The sequence below is a fragment of the Ambystoma mexicanum genome, chromosome 10 (assembly GCF_040938575.1).
Source record: "Ambystoma mexicanum isolate Mex_15411 chromosome 10, UKY_AmexF1_1, whole genome shotgun sequence".
NCBI lineage: Eukaryota > Metazoa > Chordata > Amphibia > Caudata > Ambystomatidae > Ambystoma > Ambystoma mexicanum.
The window spans coordinates 514,478,602-514,502,354 of NC_090932.1; the positions used below are offsets into that span (position 1 = coordinate 514,478,602).

At 48.8% G+C, this 23,753-nt stretch overlaps 1 protein-coding gene across 2 annotated transcripts in view; it reads right to left on the reverse strand.

The window, feature by feature from the left end:
- SRPRB (SRP receptor subunit beta) overlaps positions 1–23,753 on the reverse strand; it is a 197,597-nt gene that overhangs the window by 145,466 nt on the left and 28,378 nt on the right. For both annotated transcript variants that reach the window (XM_069618061.1, XM_069618060.1), the window contains exons 2-3: positions 6,650–6,744; positions 5,542–5,619 (exon numbers count right to left, since the gene is read on the reverse strand). In XM_069618061.1, the coding sequence (XP_069474162.1) occupies positions 5,542–5,619; positions 6,650–6,744 (173 nt within the window). The remainder of the gene's footprint in view (positions 1–5,541; positions 5,620–6,649; positions 6,745–23,753) is intronic.

Below are 23,753 nucleotides of genomic sequence, written 5' to 3' on the forward strand. Positions count from 1 at the left end.
GGAACCCACCACCCCAGCGAAGGGAACGTGAAGCAATTACGCTGCTACATAAAATGACCAGTCCGACCCCCAAGCACTACAACACAATAGACCCCGAGAAGGTGACTACTGCGGCATGGGCAAAAATAGCAGACATATATGGAACAGATAGACTATATCATCCGAGCATGCCACTCTGGGGGGACCCTCAATCATCTTTCACCCTAGATGGGGAATTAGCTAAGCATTGGAGCGCTAGAGACATCGCTCAATGGGGTCAACTCTTTCCAGAAAAATGCTTTGTCCAATGGGAAGACATACAAGAAGTGGTGGGAAAAACGATTAAACATAAACAATACATGTCGGTTAGAAATGAAGCACAGAAGATGTATCCAACATTACCGAATGAGCCAGAGATAAATACTGGGCTTGGATACATGTTTACAGGGGCGACGCAGAAAATAACAGCTTCAACTTTATATAAACTTGTGGTGCAGACGAGCCCACGGGGAACACACACTGCGAAGGATAAGTGGGAACATGATCTGGGACAGCAAATAGATGATCTGGAGTGGTCCCAAATCTGTGCACTAACTAAGCAGGTTTCGTGCAATTCCAGATATAAATTGATATACCATAAGATAATACACAGAACCCACTACACCCCCGCTAAACTCAAACAGATCTACCCAGACAACCCGGGAACTTGTCCGAGATGTAATAAAGAAGACGCTAATATATACCATATGCTTTGGGCTTGTGTGAAGCTGAAAGAATACTGGGCTGGGGTTTGTCAGGCACTGGATGAGATGGCAGACCAACCAGTTCAATGGACACCGAGGTTATGTATATTGGGAGAGGTGGGGAAAATGAATACAATCTTGGACAAAATGGCTAAATCTGGGTCTCTTGATAGATAAAAGGGCAATATTAATGAGATGGAAAAACACAATCCCTCCGACCAAGATAGATTGGGATAAGGATATGGTGTGGACAAATGACACTGAAGAACTATACATCGTTTCGGTCTTCGCCTCTTCAAGACCTAGGAACATATGGGCAAGATTTAAACAATACTTGTCAGACAAGGCTGAAAATGAAAATGTGGACTCGGATTGCCAATAGTGGTATACAATGTATGTAGTGTAATGTAAAGGAATATATATGAATATGTGATGTACCTGTGTGCAAAGATAAATAAAGTTTCAAAAAAAAATAAAACATGTGTACGACTGGGAAACACCTTTGTCAATTTACGAGGTTTAGTTACCAGTAACCTATCATTGCCACCTTGTCTTCAAATAAATGGGTTTAATAACCACAGGTAGGAGAACCCCATTAGAAACCTTAAGCAATGGGGTCAGAATACATGTTTGTAACATATATGGTGTGTTTAAGGTGGGCGTAAAATGCACAACAAACAGTATATACACAGACAATTTCTTTACTATATCTTCTTCCTAAACATTAGGGTAGAAAGGTTATAATTACAGCCTTAAATATGGCTGTTGGCGAATCCCAGATTTTATATATAAGTGGTAGAGGCAACACTGTTGGATCCTGTGGTGCTGAGGCTGCGCAGTACATTTTTAAGTCAAAAATAGAGGAATGGATCCAATTGTGGTGTGTCAAAAACTTTATTTTATTCGAATATGTAGATTTTGTTTCAGACAACACACAATCTGGTGTGAGGCATTACAATTACTGAGATATTAAAGATAGGAGTGCCCCTCCCCATCTCCTGTGTCCCCTCCTCCTGCTATGATCCAGACCAGTGCAGCACTCTCCTTTCACCCCACACAGCACCGGCGTACTCATTGGACCTAGCAGTCAGTGAAAGAAGCTAAACGTTATTGATACAAAACCTCACTTTAATTTGTCTTGTATGGGACAGCCTACAGGGCAAGGCTTTCCCATGCTGAAAAGCGTGACACATTGATTTGAGTTGCACAGGGAGAGCAAGAGGGGGCAATGGCCCGGTGGCCGACAATCCTGCCCTTGAAAGTGGCCCTAGAGTGAACCTGTACCAAAGGGAATGCCACACTGTTTTGAGTTGTTTGGGAGTGTGAGCGATTGAGTGTGTCCTGCACTGTCTCACAACTGACCTCCCAGGTGGAGGCAACGAGCTGTGAATTTGCCGCTTTCTGCTGTTTGGGACTCGCCTGCAGGAGCAGCGCTTTGGAATTGCATTTTTCCAGGTACTGTGTATTCTTGGAGGCGCACAGCCACGTAGCGTCTTGCTCTTGGAGGCTTGCGGATAGGTAAGGTGGCGTAGGCGGGGAGAGATGGACTAAAACAGCTCGAGCTGTCAGGCGTCCCCTGCCCAACTTTGCAAATTGACCCCTGCCCACCTTTGCAAATTGACTGGGACCAGTTCCATTGTTACATATTTTTAAACAAAATCATTACTGGTGTTGTTGATGTTAAGCTGTGGTAGCTTTTATTTTATAGAGCGCTCCAAATGCATTATTTGGGTTGGGCTGCAAGCTACGAAAGTGTGAATATTTTCTTCCTATTGCTGTCTCGTTTCCCAGCTTTGGAAACAAGCATGTCAAAAAGCGAAGGCGCCAGCAAATTTGACCGCACAGCAAGGCGAACAAGAGGTCTCAGACCCTCCTTAAAGAGAGGCGAAGACTCATTAATGAAATTAAGCTTCTGCTGTTCACGATCAATGACCTTGGTACTTCAGCCTGTCTCCGCAGCACAATACCAGGGAAGTCAAGTATTTCTACTAGCAATTTTAGTCTCATCACAGACCTATGCATCATCCTAAACGACCAAACAGTGCTGCAAGCGCAGAGACCATGCTTCTTCCCCTCTGGACCTTTCCTTGATGATACTGCAGCAGGTAACAATAGGTGCAAGCGAGCAAGGACCCATTGATGTACTTTGAAATAGTCAAACCAGCTGTCCAGGAAGGGGGTATATGTTACACAATCTGAGCCATTGTTAGGGAGAATTCTGTTAAGGCTAATTTCCCAAACCTAGCGAGTCCCCCCCAGAAGCGTTGCTGGATTTTTGGGGTTTATTTTTTTCTCCTGCCATGAGTGAGACTCTTTCTCCCACTCTTAGGCATGATTTGAGAATGTCCTTTGACTATGTAATGCGTTTTATGGGCTATGGGGTCTTTTACTCCATAGGGCTTCATGTGTTTTTGGTATGCGTGTTACACAGTACCCTCAGTGCAGTAACACAGGGGTGTCCTAGTGACCTCCCAAACATAGACGCCATACCCTGGGACTGACTACTGTCTCCCAGGGCATGTAAAGTCACCATTGGCTTTACTAGTCTCAAATTGTGAACAGAACCAGTACAAACAATCATATTGTGGAAGTACTGGTAGGGGTAATTCGATTGCCCCTGGATCTGTTTTCCAAGGAGGCACTATCCAGTCCCCCCTTGTCGAGTGTCTGGCTGGTGGCAGTGGATACCACGCAAAATATTCCACCGGAATATTTCCTATGGGATTTTCCCATTCATTTTAAACGCACCACTTTTTGGTGCAATGTTAAAGATACCGCCGGGTTATTTATTTAATATTTATTCCCCGGTTGGGTCTTTTTGCCAGGACTCGGTTTTAGAATGGCGTTTGTGTTCGCCTCTGAAACTCTAACCCAAGTCGAGCCCTTTGTTCCAATTTTTGGCGGGCTTCTCCACAGAAGCCCTCCAAATGGTGCCACTCTGTCTGGGGTCAACAGGATGTGTGGGAGGGGGATTAGGCACCCTGGACTGAGTTGCCTTGGAAACTCAAGTCGCACTCTTGTGTGATTGGCACAGCATGTTTTGAGTGACAGCTAGGCTGATGAATGGGGGTTTTGCTGCATAAAAGCAGGGCTTTGGGGACTGGAACTTCAGAAGTCGCCACAGGACCTAAAGAATCCGAAGAGGGGAGAAGCTGAGCCATCTACAACGACGACACCACCGGTGAAGCCCTGCTGTACGAACTCACCACTTCCCCGACGACAGAGGAGATCTTCTTCCAGGAGAGTCTTCTTCCATTTGAGCTGGTGGGACCAACCAGTTCGCCTTTTTTGCCTTCCTGGATCGTCTCGTGGTCGAATCGCCCGTGCCAAGCACCCCGGCGGCCGGATAGCCACGCTTCACCATTACCGCGAATAAAAGGGTTGTACCTTTTAACCGGGAAACTCTGCGGCTGGTTTCTTCCCTGGCAGTGCAACGACCTCCAGCTTTCCTCCACGTTGAGATCTTCTCTTCCCCTGGACGAAGCCCCGACTTGCACCCGCTGCCAGGAACAACTGCCCCTGCTGGAGCTTTCTCACCATTTCAGGTACTGTGTCCCGCCTGGTCTCACTTGCAACAGATTGTCCAAGGTGTCCCGTAAATCCTTGACTCTCTATCCTGGGGTGACCTCGGACCAGCTAACTTTACCTTTCTGAACTGATCAACCTCTGACTTTTCTGCAAAGACTTTGAGTGCATTTCCACTGTGTGATCTTGGGCACATTCCGCCTTGCTCTCTCCAAGAGTGGGCCTGGCCTATGAACTTTTTGCTATACAGTAGACCCTGCCTTCTTGACTTGCTGTTAAGTGTTGGTGCTGTGTTATGTTCCTATTCTGCCTTTTCTCTCCCTTTTTAAACAAATTGGAGTGCCATCTACGGTTACGCGCTCACCTCTGTTTTTCTAAATAAGTGGTGTCTTAACCTAGACTTGTCGAATAATTAACTAGGGAGGTGTATATGCTTACAGTGACGGTTTGAACTTGCTTGACATATTAGTGACAGTGTATTTTTACAAGTGTGTTTTTAAATAAATAATTATATACTTTTATACCAAAGCTCTGGTCAGTGTTTGCTTGTGCTACTGTGTTTTTAGCCCTATTGTGTATACTCTATATACTGCCTAACTCTTCTTGAGAGAAGTCTGACTGCTCAGCCACAGCTACCAGGTAAATCTGGGTGGTACAGACTGCTACCAATTGGGTTTACTGCTTACTCCTGTGGTCTTAAACGTTATGAAGTGGTCCCTAAGGGAACTGCACAGGTTTCTGCCCAACAGCCATTATGCATACCTTGCCGAGGATGGGGGGGGGATTTGAGGAGGTGATGTCCAGACTAGTTCCCTCACGATTGCCATATTGTCCCCTAGGAGGTCAGGGGAGACACAGGGGGACGGGGGGGGAGGGGGGGGGTTGGTGGGTTTGACCAATGCTCTATGGTTTTGTCAACCGATAATGGATTAATGCTTAGGGAGAATAGAGCACAGATTCTTACTAGGCAAGAGGTCATTGTTCTATCGAAAGCAGCTGCTCTGTGGGGTTGATTTTATAAATCCATCTTAAAAGGTGAAAGTGTAATTTCATCTACAATATTACAAAACAAGGCAGTGTCACACTTACAAAATATTTATATATATACACACACACACACACACACACACACACACACACACACACACACACACACGGAACTGTAAGAGTTTAACATCCCAGCATATATAAGCCTTGGCACTGAAAGAAGGTAAACTCTTGGCAGGATAGATGAGTACCCAGTCCACCCCACACTTCCCAGAAGCCCGAAAAATGTCCAGCATTCGTCCCTCACCTTGTCATTTTTTACACGATACACAGCCGTGCTATCCGTGATGGAAGTCTGGGTCAGTTTAAATTTTCCAGTTAGAAGCTGCAAGACAAAGAAATAAGAAGCACAAACGCGGATTAATATGGCAACATATTTCAACCACATCACAAAGCCTAGGTAAGGAATACAGATGCTTTGTAAAGTTTCACATACACAACCTGCTCGGAGAACCAAACCTACACATTCTGGAGGCTGTTGATTTAAGGAAAGCGTGAGACCATCATAGAACACTAGTATTGTAAGAGAAAATTGCAAAATGCCTGGGAATGTGAGGCAATTTGTACAACCCCAAGTAAAATGTATGCCTTGAATGCATTAACAAGCGGTTCTGAAAAAATAAATGGTAGAAAAATTACCTATTCAAAGTATTTCATCCAACTTCTTACCTTATTGCGCCTTCGTTTCAGTAAGTGTTCTAATGCCAATCAAGCAAATATAAAACAGTACAAACCCACCTGCTTTAGGCTTAATGAAAAAAAAAACAAGTTGTTTGGGGCAATTGTACAGAAGCAAACATGTTGCCACAAAAATGTAACTGAAGATGACTTTGATTAGCGTTTCAAAGTCTGGATGTTCATGCAGTCTGTCTCCTAATCTGTTAAAAGTAGCTGGCCACGGGGGCTACACACGATGGGTCACTGGAAATAGCCTGGTGCGCTTTCCTCTTGGGGATGTACTCTTGCCATTTATTTAAAAATTGCTAAGAATAAATGTATTCCACAATTTAAAAGTGTCATTTAATGTGAAGTAGGCTTCAATTAACTTGTTTGTAGTACACTCGGCGTTTCTTGTACTGAACTTTCGTACCTGCTCTTCTCAGTCCTTCTCGGGTCTCAACACTTCATCAACTTGTAATGATTTGTTTCGGTCTCCCTCCCTTGTCTGAGTCTCCCCCGCCTGGCTCCCTTTAGGGGCCCCACAATGTATGGTGGTTAGTTCCTTGTGAATTAACAATAAATACACAAGAGCTCTAAACCATCCAGGTGCATTTAACTACTTTCTGGAATGAACACTAGAAGGTTTTAAATTTAAAGGAGTTTTATGATCCTTATTAAGAGTCGAGTAGCCTTACCCTACTGAAGAGAAGGGTTTTTCCAGAATCACATAGTCCTACTAGCAGTACTGCCCGCCGGGAACTCTTTCTGCCACGGACCACCTTCCACAGTACTAAAGAGGTAGAAATGGGAGATTAGATGCAAAGGAATCATTACAATTCACACAAACTGCAATCACCAGTGTGACAGACCTGAAAATCAAGGTCAAAGCGATGCCCGGTTTTACTGACAAAAGATTATGAAGACTCATTAAAATAGGCAGCAAATGGGTAAATCCCTTTTGCAAAACACTTATCTATGTGCCGTGAGACATGATACAGTTTATTACATAGACAAGAGAATACAAACTGCACATTCATCATTTAAGACAGAGCAGAACTGCCCTCCCATGCAGAACCACTTACACATTTTTAGAGAATTTACATGGACCACAAAAAGAATATTTTAAGGGTATGAGTGATTCCTTTAAAAAAATGGTTAACCCTTTTAGAATCATATTTAAGGCTTTACATATGAGCCTAATCTCTATTCCAAACACGGTCTAAATGCCCACCTGGGGCTGTGGTCGGTTATGCGGCAGAGAATCATGCTGTACCTGAAGCAGGACTAAAGAAAGTGTGTTCTACTTGTGCAAAAGAAGATACTACCCCTGAGCAACCGACATGCTTAGCTTCTAGGTCAATTTATGTATTTAAGTTAATTACCCTTGTGTGTATGATAAGCATTAGATTTGATCAATATCTTCCCTACAGTTTTAGCACTAAACCAACAAGTGTTTGCACTTGCAATATAGGGTCTTGAACACTCCTAAAAAGAATAAAAACAGCAATGTTCTCTCTCTCTTGTTTAACATTTATGGATATTTATTCTCTTCTAGATATTAAATTTCCTAATATTAGTAATAAAGCAGTTGAGTAATTGTTTAAAGCAAACAAGGCTGCTAAATTACCCCTCTCCTAGTCTACCTTTAGAAGGAGTCAGAAGAAAACAAACACCACTGGATAGATTATCTAATTCATCTGTCCAGGTAATTATGCCAAACAGGTAATCATTTAAAAACACATTTTAATCTACATTCAATTCAATACAAAATCGTGCTGTGTGTGCTGTCCAAAAGGCAACTCCAAAAGGCATCACAAACATTTGAGAAGAATTTTATAAAAAGAACAATTTAAAGAGAAAAACCAATCCAGAATTATTGCATTTTTCTACCAATGTTGACTTGTGTTAGTAAGCGACATTCATAATTCATCACATTGACAACAAAATTTGTTACCACAAACTAATAATGGCAGGGGAGAACTCTTAATGTACAGCATTAGCTGAAAGTTCGTTTGAGAAAAAGACAACTTAGTTTTGGTGTCTGTGGGATGTCTACATATGTTTTGGCTGAACAGAGGTCGTCAACACCTTCCCTGGTGTTCCGCTGTTTATATTATGGATCTCTTCAGGACGGTATGTAGTTATTGGCGAGTTGACAGAAAAGTTCAATAACAATCCCCGATGTGTCAGATAATTGTTTGAAACTTTTTTAATCATAAAGTGGTTAGACTGGAGCGTTTGTCATTTGCACCAGGATGTCACTTCCTTATTGGGGATTGCATTTTGTGCGTTGGTGGATTTCCTGTTTTCATTGTTTATTCAGGTTGGTAATTACTCAGAGGTTCTTCAAAATAGTTGCGCGGGACCTGCATGGATCCGGCAGACTTTTTGAAGATTGCCGCAACGTTATTTGGGTGGGTATAGGACTGGATAGTTCACACATAAGCGGGTTAGAGTTCGAAGGAACCCCCATCACGCCTCGCTGCTTCCTGTGATGGGGAGATCTTCTGTGATCCTCGTTCTCGGCAGTCCGCGAACGAGGATCTCGGAAGATCTCCCCATCACAGATCGAATGCAAAGAGAGGAAGCAGCGAGGCGTGACAGGGGTTCCTTCGAACTCTAACCCGCTTATGTGTGAACTATCCAGTCCTATACCCACCCAAATAACACTTTTAGAATCATATGGTAATGTAACTGGACCAGGTTTGCAACTAAAAAGGTAGCTGCTGTAAGCAACTCACAGGAAATAAACCTGTCAGAATCCAATGAAATCAGCTAAAAAGATGCAGCCATGGAGGATGTAATTCAAACGGATCCAAAGCAGAATGAAATATGTCCCTGGATTGAAAATGTATCGAAAAAGACAATGGACAGAAGATTTGGTAAATTCTCACTGACTCCAATTCTGAATTTTTATAAACAAAAAAGGTGAGATCGGTACTCATCTACGGATCTGAAACCTGTTGGGGAATACGAGACGAGGTATGGGATCGCCTAGAAGGGCATTTTTGGAAAAGAATATTACAACTCCCACAAGCAATACCAGTGGCCGTGATACACCAAGAGTTAAATCTGAAAATTGCACGGTTTAGGAAAACAATTCTAAAAGAAGGGCCTCCCCAATTTGAGGTACTAAAGAGCAGAGAGAATGGAGAGGACGATTGGACATCAAAAGTTAGAACAGGGACTGCGAAACTGCCCTCAACAATCTGTGTTTAACTAGAGAAATAATATGCAGGAACCCAATGCTAGTAAAGAAAAACATATGGACAGTGGACCGGGACGCCACAGAAAAAAAATAGCAGCCTTCATAACTCCCTCTCTGTGCAAGAGTAACACTGCCCACCTAAATCAGACAAGAAGCAATCTAAAGAAATTCCCCAACAGCAGAGACCGGAACTTGCTGAGGAGGTTCAGACTAAATGTGCTACACAACAGAACCACTCTTGCGGTATAAGAAAGACGAAACCGATGAGTGCAGGTTATGTGGCAGACAAGTGAAACATTAAAGCACTTGAGCCTCTTATGCCCGAAACTGAAGGATCCAAGAGCCATTCACCTCCTTAAGGTTACAGACAAGAAAGTAGGATTGGAAACTGAGAAATGGTGGGAGCTGACCTGCGGAATGGCAGAACAAAGAGTGAATTATGCAATGGTGAACTTTCTAAAGGCAATGCAGAAAAACTGGACTTGATGAACTTTGGTAAATAAGAAAACAGATTCACAGTCAATAACGGCACTTTACCTAGGAAAGCAAGGAACTTAAATTTTGAAAATTGTCACGATCTAAAACCTACACATTTAAAATCTCAAATTTACACTTTAAGGGTGTGTGTTGGGGCAGATAGTTGGAAGTGAAATTGCGAAAAGTTTGTAATAAAATATATGCAAATAAAAAAATCATTTGCACAATTAATATGCTGTGCATTGGCAGGATAGTTTCTACAGACCAACCTCTGGATATCTTATTGGGTGGTTAAGATTTGGTAAGCACGTAAAGTGGCAGTATAACCAAGAAAAGCCACAATAATGGAGAACAATAGTTACAGGCAAGTAAGTTAAACCTTCTCTAGCATGGATTCACATGCACATGAATAACGAATACACAGCAGTACAACATTACACAACCACGGGAGGTGGCAAGGCTCAACAGAAGCAATTAACTCTTACCTCTGGAACAGACTCACCCCTGCAAACCCTGTTGATGCAGTAGAACTTTGTGAAGGCGTGCGTGGACCTCCACATAGCAGCTCTGCAGATGTCCAACAGGGGCAAACCAGACAGGAACGCTGTTGTCGCAGCGATTGCTCTGGTGGAGTGGGCTCTCGGATGGGCGGTCAGAGGTCGGTTCGCCAACCGATGACAGTGTGTGATGCAGCTGGAGAGCCACCTTGAAATGGAAGCCTTGGACAAGTCCTTCCAATGGTTCACAGGACCAAAGTTCACCAACAGTTGTGAAGGCTTTCGAAAAACCCTTTGTGCCCGTCATAGGGCACGAGCAATGTCCAGCAAGTGCAAGGCCCTTTCCTCTGGCTAAGGTTTCGGGAGAAAACAGTTCACACTAAAGGCTCGTTGAGGTGGAATTCCGATGGAACTTTCGGCATGAAAGAGGGGTGCATACGCAGTACCACCCTTAATTCGTGGAAAGTCTGGTATGGTTGCTTGCAGGATAGGGCCTGGATCTCACCTACATGTTTGGCAGAGGGGATGGCCACAAGGAAAGCCGTCTTCCACGCGAGAAGGGGGCTGATGCATAGGCTCGAAGAGGACCCCCAAAATAAGCGTTGTCAGAACCGGGTTGCGTTCCCACGCTGGGTCAGGAACCTTCACCGGCGGGAAAAAGATCTTTGAGAAACTCCTTGAGGAGTCTGTGGGAACAAAGCGAGGATCTTCCTGGGGGATCTGGTGTAGCGGGAGATAGTCGCCAGATGCACCTTCACAGAGGTGTGCACCAGACCAGCCTTTACCAAGGATAGCAAGTATGGGAGGATCTGTGGAGCCATGACTCTCACATGACTCTCAGAGGGGTAATCTTCTGCGACCGGCACACGTAGCAAAACGCTTCCAATTAGGTCCATAGCACTTCCACGGTTGACGATGCCCTGTTGAGGACCTCCCTGCAGTCCGCTGGCAACTCATACCCTCCAAACCCCAGGGCTGCAGGAGCCAAACCCTCAGGTTCAGCGATCCTGGGTTGTTTTGAGGATTGCGCCTCCCTCTCTGGTGAGAAGACCCAGAACAACCGCTAACTTGATTGGAGGTGACGCCGACAGGCTGAGAAAGTCCAGATACCAAATCTGCCTCGGCCACGTAGCAGGAGAGGGAACCGAGAAAACGCATACAGAAACAGCCCTTCCCACAGGAAGCAGAAAGCGTCCCCCAGGCTCCTCGGCTGGTGGAAACTGCTGGCAAACTTCTGGCATTTGGAGTTTGCCGACATCACAAACAAATCAATCTAGGATCTGCCCCATTTGACGAACAGGTCCACCTGATCCGACGAAGCTCCCACTCATGGCAGGAGCACAGTTCCCTGCTGAGGGAGTCTGCAATGGTTTTCTTGACTCCTGCCAGGTGAAGAGGGACGAGGAACATCCCCTGTCCGCCGGCCCAGTGCCACAAGTCCTGTGCTTCCTTGGAGAGCGCCGGCTATCTAGTGCCCCCGTGCTTCCTGATGTAGAACGTGGTGGTGGTGTTCGTGAAAATCCTCACCACCTTGCCTTTCACAGATGGTAGGAACGACTTTAGGGCCCAGAACACTGCCTGTAGCTACAGTATGTTGATATGCAGATCTTTCTTCTTTGGCTGCCACAGGCCTCTGATGTGCAGACGTCCGATGTGCTCTCTCCAACCTTCCCGGGAGGCATCCGTGGTGACTGTCTGCTGGTAAGGGTTTTTTTTTTAAATCCTGTGCCTTGGGTGACGGAGGGGACGCCTCACAACTCTTATCGCCCGTCAGAACTCTTGGTTGAGAGGGATCTTGTTCGTAAAGCTTCCGGATACCTGTATCCAACAGCTGTCCAGGAATTCCTGTAGGGGTCACATCTGCAACCTGCAGAGACAGACGAGGTAGATGCAGGACGAAATCATGCCCAGTAACGACTGAATGCCCGCAGCATGACCATCTTAGTCAATGACAGGCGTTGCACCTTTCCTTGAATGGCTGCTGGCCTCTCCTCCGAGGACGCCACCAGGCAAGACAGCGTATGGAGTCTGGTGCCTAGGAACAGCGCGTTCTGCGATGGCGTTAAGCAGGACTTTGAATAGTTGATGGAAAATCCCAGATCCATCAATAGTCGGACGGTCGTCTGTGTGTTCGTCAGCCAGCTCCCGCGAGCGGGTACTCCTGGTATACGTTACGTATATGCCCTGTAGACTTAGATGGGCCACCACTGGTGCTAGGCATTTCGTGAAAACTCTTGGGTCCGACTTCAAGCCGAATGGTAGGGCCCTGAACTGGTATTGCTGGCCCTGAACCATGACATGTATTCATTTCCGATGTTTCTTGTGAATGGGGACATGGAAATAGGCGTCCTCCAGGTCCAACAACGTCAAGAAGGCTCCTTTTTCCAGTTGGCCGAGCACGTGCTGCAATGTGAATTTTTGGGACTAAGTATTTGTTCAGACGTCGTAGGTCTAGGACGGGTGTCCAGCCCCCTGTCTTTTTTCTGACTAGAAAGTATCTGGAATAGACTCCAGAGCACAAAGCCGTTGGGGGGGGGAAACTAGCTTTATCAACCCTTTTTGTAGCATGGCTCGTACCTCTTCCAGAAAATGAGGGATGTGCTGCTCCTGACTGGGAACTGGAGTGATCCGCGGACACGTGCATTGGAACTCCAAAGTGGGTTCTTGGGCGAGAGCGTCCAGCACCCATCTGTCAGTGGTGATCTCTCTGCACTCGCTGATGAAGCGTGTCAGCCGGCCTCCCGCCAGGGTGCACGAGTGGGGGCCCAATGTCCTGGCCGGTTCAGGCTTGCTTGGGCGCCGGAGTCCTGCAATGCGGACGACTGCGACGCTGTCTTCCGCTACCGTAGGCCTGTGAGCAGCCTCTGTAGGCTTCTTGCGTTGAAGATCGGGAAGGCTGTCTGTACAACGTGGAGAACACTTTTGAAGACCTGCTTGATTTTCCACTGGAGGAGCGAAAAGGGGAGCAGTGCTGCTGGAGCGTGCCGAGGGAACGGGACGTCTCTGTATCCGCCTGGAGTGACTCGTCATCGGCCTTCCCAAACAGATTTCCCCCATTAAAGGGCATGTCCAGCACCTTTGCTTGAACCTCCTGACAGAAATGAGTTGCTTTCATCCATCCCAGTCGATGAAGGCAGACACTGTTCCACATTTGCCAAAACCCAGTGTCAGCGAAGAGCCCTGCCATCGTAATGGCGTGGTGTGATGCCACTTCTTCCTGGAAGGGGGGGGGGCGAGAGCCTCCATCTTATCGGGCAGGAACTCCAGGTTTGGTCCTAGCTTTTACCACAACTCCCTGTCGTACCTGGCTAGGATCACCAGTGCGTTGGTTGCCTTGATTGAGGCGGCCCTGGTGTGTAAATCACCTTCTTCCCCATGGCGTCCATCCTTTTCCACCCTCGCTGTCTGGAGGGAACAAAGTCAACAAGGACGGGTTAGCCAACAATTCCCCGCAGCCACCGACACAGAGTCTGGCAATGGTTGTGACCTAAGGCATTTGGATGTGGAGTCCGGCACCCTTATACTTCTTTTCCACCCAATCACGCTTGGCTGGAGCTGTGCAAGGGTTCTTCATGAGGGCTACGCCCTCTTCCCAAATACCGTCCAGAAAAAAGCACCACCGTGATAGTCTTCCTCTGGGCCTCTCACCTTTGATAAAAGAAGCCCTCCTTCTTGGTTTCCTCGGGCACCAGCTGGAATAGCTGGAAGGCCCTGATGATCATGGAACAAGCCACCTCGTCTGGTGGGGAAACCCTATGCCGGGCATCCAAATGTGGCGACTCACCGCCCGCTCCGACAATGTCTGCATCATCGTGGCCATATCCGTTCCCGTGTCTGCTGGGGGAGTTGGGTCCCAACGCGGTGGAGTTCCTCCTCCTCCTCCGTCTGTGAACAATACCTTCATGGCTTGGGAGATGACCTGAGAGGGCTGTTTTGAGGCCTCCTCACGCCCCCCCCCCCTCTTTTCCACCCTGAGGGTTTTGAATGTGGGCCGGTACCTTCACACCTTCTGACGTACCTGCAGACATTGCCAAAGTTTCTGCATTGGTGTCGCACCGTGGGGGCAGGGACACTTTCTGAGCCGTGGGAGCTACCCTCATAGCATCAGCGTGCTTAGCTGCCATGGTAGTACTAGCCGTCGACAAAGTCTTTGCCTGTGCCGGTTGAGCCTGTGTGGGCTGCATGGTCGCCATCTCCTCTGTCCACGGCTTCTCAGATCTCTCCCATAGCTTAGGTAGATGCAACCCTCACAAGATTAGGTTTGAACCTCCCCACAACCCTTAAAGGAGAATATACCCTCAAGAGGTTCAAAAGAAATGTGAACATGTGGCTCCACGAATAGTAGATCTAACTTAGATATGACCGGGTACATTAACCAAATGACCATACCCTGCTTTAAGACTCCTATATGTGACTCCAACTTATTTTTTCTTTTTCCTTATGAATACCACTTCTGCCTCAAGATTTAGCCATTATATGACCACGTTGAATTTGCATGTATTGGCCCTGGGAAAAGGCACGCAAGGAGGGCAAGAGAGAGGGTTTAATTGAGAAGCAATGAGAGATGAGAGATGAGAGTGCATTGGAGGGGAGAACGCAGTAAAAAGAGGGGGTTTAAAGTCCTCAAGAGGAAACAAGCATTGGCAATGCCAATAGTTCTGGTGTTTACTGCAGTTGTTTGCATTCTGCATTTATAGGCACCAATGTGCAAGGAGTATAGTGCAAAGTGTGGAAGGGGGGGGTGCAATAAGGGGTGCAGGTATGCAATAGAATGAGAAGGGGACTAGAGCAAAGGAGAAAGCCATTGACAGAGGGGCCTATGGATGATGAGCAAGAAGAAATCTGAGCGATAAAGGATGAGAGTGAGAGGGTAAGAAATATAGCAAGTAGGTGAGAGGAAGAAGGAGAGGGAATAGGAAGAGGGGGTAAGATGGGTGGGTGGGGAATAGAGGAGATGGGATGGTTAGTGCGGGTAAAGAGGTGGTAGTGTTGAGTAAGGAAAGGGGATGGGAGGTGGGAGGGAGAGGGGTAGCACGTTGGATGTGGCTAGAAAGGGTGAGTGGGGGTAGAGAGTTGTTAGCATGCGTGTGGATAGAAAGAAGAGAGTTGGTAGGCTGGGTGGATGGCTAGTGAGAGTTGGTAGGGTGGGTGGTAGAGAGTAGGGTAAGGTGGATGAGTGGGGGTTAAGAGAGTGGGGGGTTGGGCTGGTGGGGATAGAAAGGATAGGGTGGGTTGGGGTAGACAAAGTGGGGGTAGGTAGGTAGATGTAGAGAGTGGGGTTAGGGTGCATAGGGGTAGAGAGTGGGCAGGGGCAGAGAGAGTGGGTGTAGGGTGGGATAGAGAGGGGTTAGGGGTAGCAACAGTGTGGGTAGGGTGCGTGGGAGCAGAAAGGGAGGTAGGGTGGGTAGAGAGAGGGGATGGGGAAGGGGGGGTAGAGAGGGGGTGGAGAGAGAGTGGGGTGGATGGGGTAGGAGTGTGCTGCTGGGGGACGACAAAGTCTCCTTCCACAGTTATAGAGCGCACCAGGTACTGCTTGAAGTAAAAATAGTCAGATAGTTGAAGCCACGCATAAAGAGAAAGCAAACATTTCTATCACAGTCACATTTACATTTTGAGCAAAGTCTGGATTTCCCCACCAGGCCCAGGGGCCCCATGGCGTCTGTCCATGTTTCAGGCTCCCAATACCCTCAGTATGAGGGCTGGACTTGCAAGAAGACCTGACTATATGTGGCATGGGTATGAAGCGCATACCAATGCCTGAGCCTTTAATATCCTAGATCTCATCGGCACCCACCTCCGTGAAAGAGCAATGGTGGGACCATGTTTTGAAAACAAGCTGCTTTGCATTTTTATGATGGGAACTTTAATATTTCAGAATTAAACAAGTGTGACAAATTACAAAGTTTAAACAACCAACTAGGATTATCAAAAGGGTACAGGAGAAACTGGTTGCATAACGTTTTTACTTTGTTCTGTGGTCAGTGCAGTAGCAGTCTGAGTCCAGGGAACAGTGACGGATTAATAACATATCACTCATAGATTTAACTATGCATAACATACATAGGAGGTAATTCATAGATTTCAGCACAGAGGCAGCGCATGCGAGCAGCGCATGCAAGCAGCGCAGAGAGGGAGCGTGCGCCAACCGTGTGCGCTAAACAGCATTCTGGCGCACCGCGTATTCATGGAATTACCAAGCCATTTTGAGCGCTGGCACAGAGAACATCCCGCAGTGCCAGTTACGCCCCCAAGAACGCTCCTTGCGCAAGGAAAAACCATTGAAATCCCCAATGCAGCGCAAAGGGCCACGCTAACCCTGGACCAGCTAACAGGGCCGCTACACTGCAATCGCGCGAGTGGGGAACATGTATTTCGGGGGTTCGCGGGAAGTATTACACGCGACAGGCCTTGTCCCAGCAGGGTACGTGTATTTCGGGGGTGCGCGGGAAGTATCACACGCGATAGGCCTTGGGCGAGAGGGGTACGTGTATTTCGGGGGTGCACGGGAAGTTCACACGCGATAGGCCTTGGGCGAGCGGGGTACGTGTATTTTGGGGGTGCCCCATCGCGAATCGGCAGTGTGTGGCCTCCCAGGTGAGCCCTCACCACCCTCCCCAGGGCATGCAGGCAGCCCACACCACAGGGGACTACCCTACAACCCTGGCCATGCCCCGCAGGCAGCCCATCCACCCTGGCCATGCCCCCCCAGCCAGCCCACATGTCACCATGCACAAGTGAGCACCGACACATGTCCCCCTGCACTCCCACCCACCCAGCAGTGATGGGCACCTGCCAGCAGGCCCCGACTCATGTCCCCCTAATCCCCCACCCACCCAGCAGTGACGGGCACCTGCCAGCAGGCCCCGACTCATGTCCCCCTCCCAACATGTCATAAAGATGCACAATCATGGGCCTCATGTCCACCAAAATCCCACTGCACGCCACCCCAGTCTTGAGACCCAATCAAGTTTCCCATCCACCCCACACTGAAAGGCCTATTACATGACACAAACCAGAAGTCAACTATGTACATCTACACATGTCACACACACACACACACACACACACACACACGCCAGTGATTGTGTAAATCCACATTGTGACATGCAGTAAACCAATGAGCAAAAACCACACATGGTAGTAATAAATCAAAATGTATTTAGCACAAAATAAACATGAAAAATATTTTAAACAAAAAAAGAAATGCATGTCCAAAAATGAAAAAAAAATAATGAAGTTCCAATCCAAAGTAATCCAAAAGAAAGTTCGTCCAAACTCTCGGTCCACCAAAGCAAATCCAGAGGAAACGTAAATTGCAAAATCCATTGATCCATGGTGATAAAAAAAAATATTTCGTTTTCATAAATGCACAGTTCAACTATGTACAACGATTCAATCCAGGGTCCATGAGCCCAACAAATGAAAATAAACCTATAAAAAAAAAAATACCTAAGAAATAACTATATACAAAAGGGTGGGGCATTGTCCAAGCACCCCAAAATAAAGCAAAACAAAAATGAAACTTAACACTACAAACTATATACAATGGCAGCGGGCTAGTCCGACGGCTCACTTATTGATTACCAGGGCCAGGGCATCATCGAACTCCTCGCCTATGTCTTCCATGGCCCCGAGGTTTCGCAGGGACGATGCCATGTTCAACTCCAGCTCCCTGCAAATTGTCTCAAGGCACTCGGCCCGCCTCAGCGCCCTGCGTATGGAGTTCTCCGCACTGAACATTGTGAGCCGTGCCTCTTCCGCCCGCTCTGCATCTATGGCCTGGCCCAACCGCTGCCACACGGAAGACACTCCCAATCCAGGGTACTCCTGCCCTCTGGCCAATGCCTACCCCTCTGATGTTGATGACCCTGAGCCATCATCGCTACCACCTTGTGCCTGCTGCTGCTGTGCCTGTGCCCTGCCTCGTGCTGCCTGCACGTCCTCCTCCGGCTGGGGTGCAGTTGTTGTGGTGGCCACCGCTGCTGGACGTCTGACTCCCGACTGTGGCAGGGATGTGTTCTCCACCAGCCTGGCCGTGGGGTCAGAGGCCGCTCCACAGGGTACCCAGGTGATACATGGGTGGGAAGATGGCATGGAGGACGACTGGCGCATAGGGGGTTCAGGTGAGGAGGGGGTCGGAAGAAGGTCCAGCTCACGGAGGAATCCAGCACTGGTGACCCGTCCTAGTAGGTCAACGCGGTTCAAGAGGCAGCCAAGATGACGTGCAGTGTCTTGACGAAAACACTGCAGGTCAGCCCACATGCCCCGTTGAAGCAACGCCATCCCAGCCAGGACAGGCTCAACCCGGTCCCGGATTGCCACGCAGGGAGAGGAAGGTCAGTTGTGTGCTCATCCCCTCCCTGAAAACGGGTCTGGACGTAGGCATCCCTGCTGGTGCGGGATGATGCAGTCACAAGATCGGGGACAGGATTACACACAGCACCTCCGCGGCGGCCTGTGCTGCCTCCTGTCCCTGCCCCTGGACTGCACCACTAGCACCAGTGGAATCCCCCCTCCAGACCCCGTGTGTGTCCCTTCCACAGCCTCTTCCTCCACCAAACCCCCACCAATCTGGATGACTCTGTGCCATCTTCCTCCGTCACCCCGTGGGGTCTCAGCTGCCCCTTCTGCTGCCGAGGAGTCCACCACCGACCTCCGCCTCTTGGACCTACTCTCGGCAGCTGAGGCCTGGGACGCAGCACCAGACTCCTCACTCCCCGACGAGATGACAACATGGGAGGGGAGCTGGGCCTTGCGTCTCCAGCTGGAGGTGCAATCTCTGCTGCTTTGTTCCACAGCACCCTTTCCGCCCTCTTCATCAGTTGAGGCTGCAGACAGGGAGAGAGAACACAAGCATCAGGGCACTGTACAAAGGTCTCATACACACATAAGAGTTGCACATGAGTAGCAGTGTCAAACTTCAGACATGGCATCACACTCCCCAACACACATGTCATTTCAACTCACACACATGAGCAAATCAACAGGAATGTTGCACCAGGCAGCACCATCCATACACAAACAGCATGATCAGCCAAAGGTGAACCTGACGTCACATGCAACACAGGGAGTGCAGAACACATGCACACACCCCACCAGACGCACATGCATCTGTACATCACCACCTGTCGCAATGATAACATCGCCATCCGTGTCATATCTGGCAATCAGCCTCTTACATGTCAGTGTCACATGCATCCATGTTGTATCACAGTTGCACACTTGTCAAATACACACACATGTACATAGTGCAGATACATGGCCAGCATGCTTACCAACATATACACCATCGATGTGTCTCATACATGAGAGGACTCACATGTGGCAGGTTCACGTCCCTGTACATACGCATCCGTACATGGCCCTACAAAGACATATGTGCAACCTGCACACTCCTGGCACACCTCAACACGCACGGCGTCCAATCAGTACGCATGCACACTTACCGCTCGACACCAGACGGGTCTGCCTCTCAAGTACCTGGACGTGGAGCGCTGGGCGTATATGTTCCAGGACCCGGCACCCCTTGGCATCCGCTGCCTTCAAGACGCACCGGGCCTTGTTGAGGATCCTGGACCTGAAGTCCTCCCAGCGCTTCCGGACGTGTTGAATGTCGCGGACTGCCACCCCCTCCTCGTTGATGGCAGTCACGATGTCCATCTGTCCATCCAGATCCTCTTCCATCCTTCATTGTCGGCATGCGAACTTTCAAAGAGGACATCATACTGCCCCAGGAATTGCTCCACCGGGATACCAACTTCACTGGCACTGAAGCTGGTAGCCCTCTGTCTCTCTGGCTGGGGGTTGCCAGTGGCACCAGATGGTGTTGTGTCCGACATGGCAACCCCAGAGGCAGGTGTGGGTGGGCAACTGGGACCTGGGGCTGGGCTGTGGAGCGATGGTATCCCAGTCGGGAGTCTTCAGTTCCAGCAGGGGTGGTCACAGCAACTGCACCCCTGCAGATGGCTGACGTGCAGGCACCAAATAGCAGGGCACGTTGGCAGCAGGCAGGCAGCAGCAGATGGAAGGTGGGAGCGTGCTCGGGGCTCTGGGGGGCAGGAAAATGGCCTTTTGGGCAGGAGCCTGGTCTTCCGTGTGTTGTCGCGTGGCCAGCTTGATAAGGAGTGATTTGGCACGTGAATAAAGTGCACGTCAGTGTGTAATTCAAGGAAAGGCCCTTAGCACGCAAGCGCGTCTGTGACAAAACGCGCATGGGCGTTTCCCATAACACGGGTGCATGTTCATTGTACACGTGAAAAAACTGCACGTCCGGGTGGCACTGCGTGTAATTGGAGGAAAGACCCTTAGTGCGTAAGTGACGTGGCACGTGTGGGCTGGTTTAAAAGATACGCATAGGACACCATTTTCTTGTACGTGCTTTTTGTGGAGAGCGAGCGGGTGATTCTTGTACTTCTTGTCGGTTCACACGCGATTACTTCACAACAGTTCCAGTTCGTACTCCCCATTTCCTCAGACAGCGTTCATTTCTTCTTTTGGCGGGGGTGTTGCCAACGCGCACATGCGCATCTTTTTCACGTTCTTTTTCCAGGCAGACAGTGAGTCGCGCACGTATTTTCCAACTGTGGTTGCCTCAGTGTGTTGCGTACCCCTTCAGAGGTCATTGTAGGCTGTGTGTATCACACGTACGCTTATTTTTGTGTTTCTGGGTGCCACAGCGTATTGCGGGTTCATTTTTCCACCACATGATCTACCAGGGGTTGCATGCACGTTTAGTTTTGTTTTTGGGGTGCGTGACCCATCATCTTCCCCCAGGGGTCACAGACAGCCTTGCTAGAGCACTAGGGTACGAATTCCATCTAGTACCCTACCCCTTTCACCCCAATTTCCCAGGAAAATTGTTTACTGCAACTCCCATACGCACAACATCAGTGCCATGGTTGGGAGGCGACCAAGCAGTAAGGGAGGCAAAGGTGGGCGACCTCCAAAAGGTGGGCGCGGAAGGGGACGTGGCCAGGATGTGCAGGGTGCCCCAAGAGGCCAGTGTGTGGAGGACCAATCAGGGCCACCTATGCCCCCCCCCCAATGGTTGAGGGAAATGTAGCTGACACCATCCCAGCTCAGCCCTTATTAAACCAGCCCATATTGTCAACTGAACTGCCACAGGATGACTCCCAGGCTGACTTCCGTGTCACCAAGTCTAAGCCACGTGTGGCGGTGAAAGTTGCTGTCACCAGGCCACGTGGATCTGGGGCAGCAATGTCATCTCTGCCCCACGTAGCCAGGGTAAGGAGGCTGCAGGGGCAGCTGCAGCTCAATCCACCCCAGTTCCGAGTCTCCCAGCCGTGACAGTGTCGGTCCAAGTCCTTCACACCGAGGTTGGTCCTGCCAACATCACCCTGCAGCCAATGCCTGCATTGAGACCTTTGGCCATTGTGCCTTTGCAAACTTCAAGTACCCAGTCCACCTGCGCTTCTGCCCCTACCAACCAGAGCAGCGTAAGCCACTCAGGATCCGCACCACCTTCCAAGAAGAAGAAGAAGGGTGCTCTTGCACTACAGGCTGGGACCCCAGACACGGCTACACACTCGGCACGTCAAGGAAGCCTAGCTTCCATGACGCCAAACTAGATGCACTTGTGGCATATGTGTTGGCACACAGCCACGAAATGGTGGTGACTGCATCGTGCAAGACTACCCCTGCTCAACGTAGGGCCCAATGGCAGACCATCGCGGACCACATTAGTGTCCTTGGATTTGTGAGGCGCACAGCTGATGATTGCTATAAGCGGTGGAATGCCCTGAAAGGCAGAGCAAAGAACAAGCTGGCTTCCAATCATGCCTCTACTCTTGTGACTGGCGGTGGTTCTCCACCAGAGGACGACCAACTGACTGAACATGAGTCTGCGCTGAAGCCTTCGTCACAGAGGAACAGATCCGAGGCATGGGAGACCTACCAGATTTCGAAGCATTGTCCGGTGAGTGCCCATGCATGTGTGTGCAATCCATGTGTATGTTGCTTGGGTGATGTGTTCTGATTGAGTGCCAGGTGACGCTGTGTAGTCATGACTGGTATGGGCCACCCTTGGGGTCCCTCAAAACCATTCCCCGGCCTTGGGTTTGGGTATAACAGTATCCATTCTGACCACAGTTGCCAATTTGCACCAGATTACTACAGTTGCCCTTCAACTGTCATCTTGCAATGACATTGTTCAAACGTTTTCCTGTTCATTCAGCCTGATTGTTTCAATCCCTGCCATTTTTAGGACACATTTTTCTGACATACTGCCACATATGTGAAATACTTCTGTCATACATTACACCCCACAATGGCCCACATTACCTTGTTATGGGAATGATTTAACCATTCAGGCAGATTGAGTAATGGGCTGCACACAACATTTCTGGGCCCTGTTTGAATGTTGAACATGACTGTTGTCTTCTGTCATGTTGAAGTGACCAACCATTGATGTATTCATCTGCCTGCCATCACTGTATCAGTGACCACTGGATGTGTTGCAGCGTGTGGCACATGCGTATTTCGTTACACTATTTTGCATGTTTCATCTCATCATGTCCATCTCACATGGATGGTGACACTAGTACCGATTTCCTACCATATGGCTGTAGTAGTCAAATGTACCATGGCTATGCTACGTGACATCTGTGTGATGGCATGTGTATTGGACATGCCACTCACAGGCTGTGTGCTGCCAGTGCTATCCAGCATGCTGCACATGTGTTGCTTTTCCATCTTGAGTCCTCAGTGTGTGCTTTTTGCCTCCACTTCCAACTCATTCACAGTGCATGCATGCCAGAGTTATATTCATGTGGGACATGTGCAATTTATGTGCTGGATCTCTGCCTCGTCAGGCCCATGTGCGTGCTATGGCGCTCATGCCCGTTTCCATTTGTTGTCTTTCATGTTTGTGCAGGTGATGAGGCACTTGATGCTGTTGAGGAGGAGGAGATGGTGCAGACCCAGGAGGAATCTCAGCCACAACTGGGCACCAGTGGAGGACGTGGGGTGGTGGTGGGTGAAAACCCAATCCTCCTGCAGATCATACTGTCCACGGGGGTCCCTGGGTACACCTCCGCAGATTTATATGAATCAGGTGCTGAATCGGACAGTGAGACATATGTGCCATCGCAGGTGAGTGTTTCTGACAGGGATGCTGTTCTGTCCAACCCACCTGCACCGGGGGTAGACCCCTCTATGGGGATTTCAGTGTTGGAAAGTCCGCCTGTGGCGGTTACGGATGCAGGGTCACACTCCACAATATTTGCTCCTGTTCCTGGGCCAGCAGATCAAAGGAGGAATGCAGTCCTGCAGCCTCAGGCAGTGCCAGCACAGCAAGGTGCAGATCGCATTGCCCCAAACAGGTGTGGTGCCCGCCAACGCGGTGGCCGTGCGCCACCAGGCAATACTGTGTGGGAGAACTCCATTTACAGTATTGCAGCACAACAGGGGGCATTGTGTGAAATGATGGCTCAGGCAATGGATAGGGTGGCCACTTCCATTCTCCCCCCTGAAAGGCAGATAGAGCTCCAGCAGCACGCAACAGACTCCATTTGCCACTCACATAGGGAGGGCATGTTGGCGTCCAACAGGGAATGGACGGGCTGCACTGGAGACTCTGTGTCCAGCCATATCTGTAGA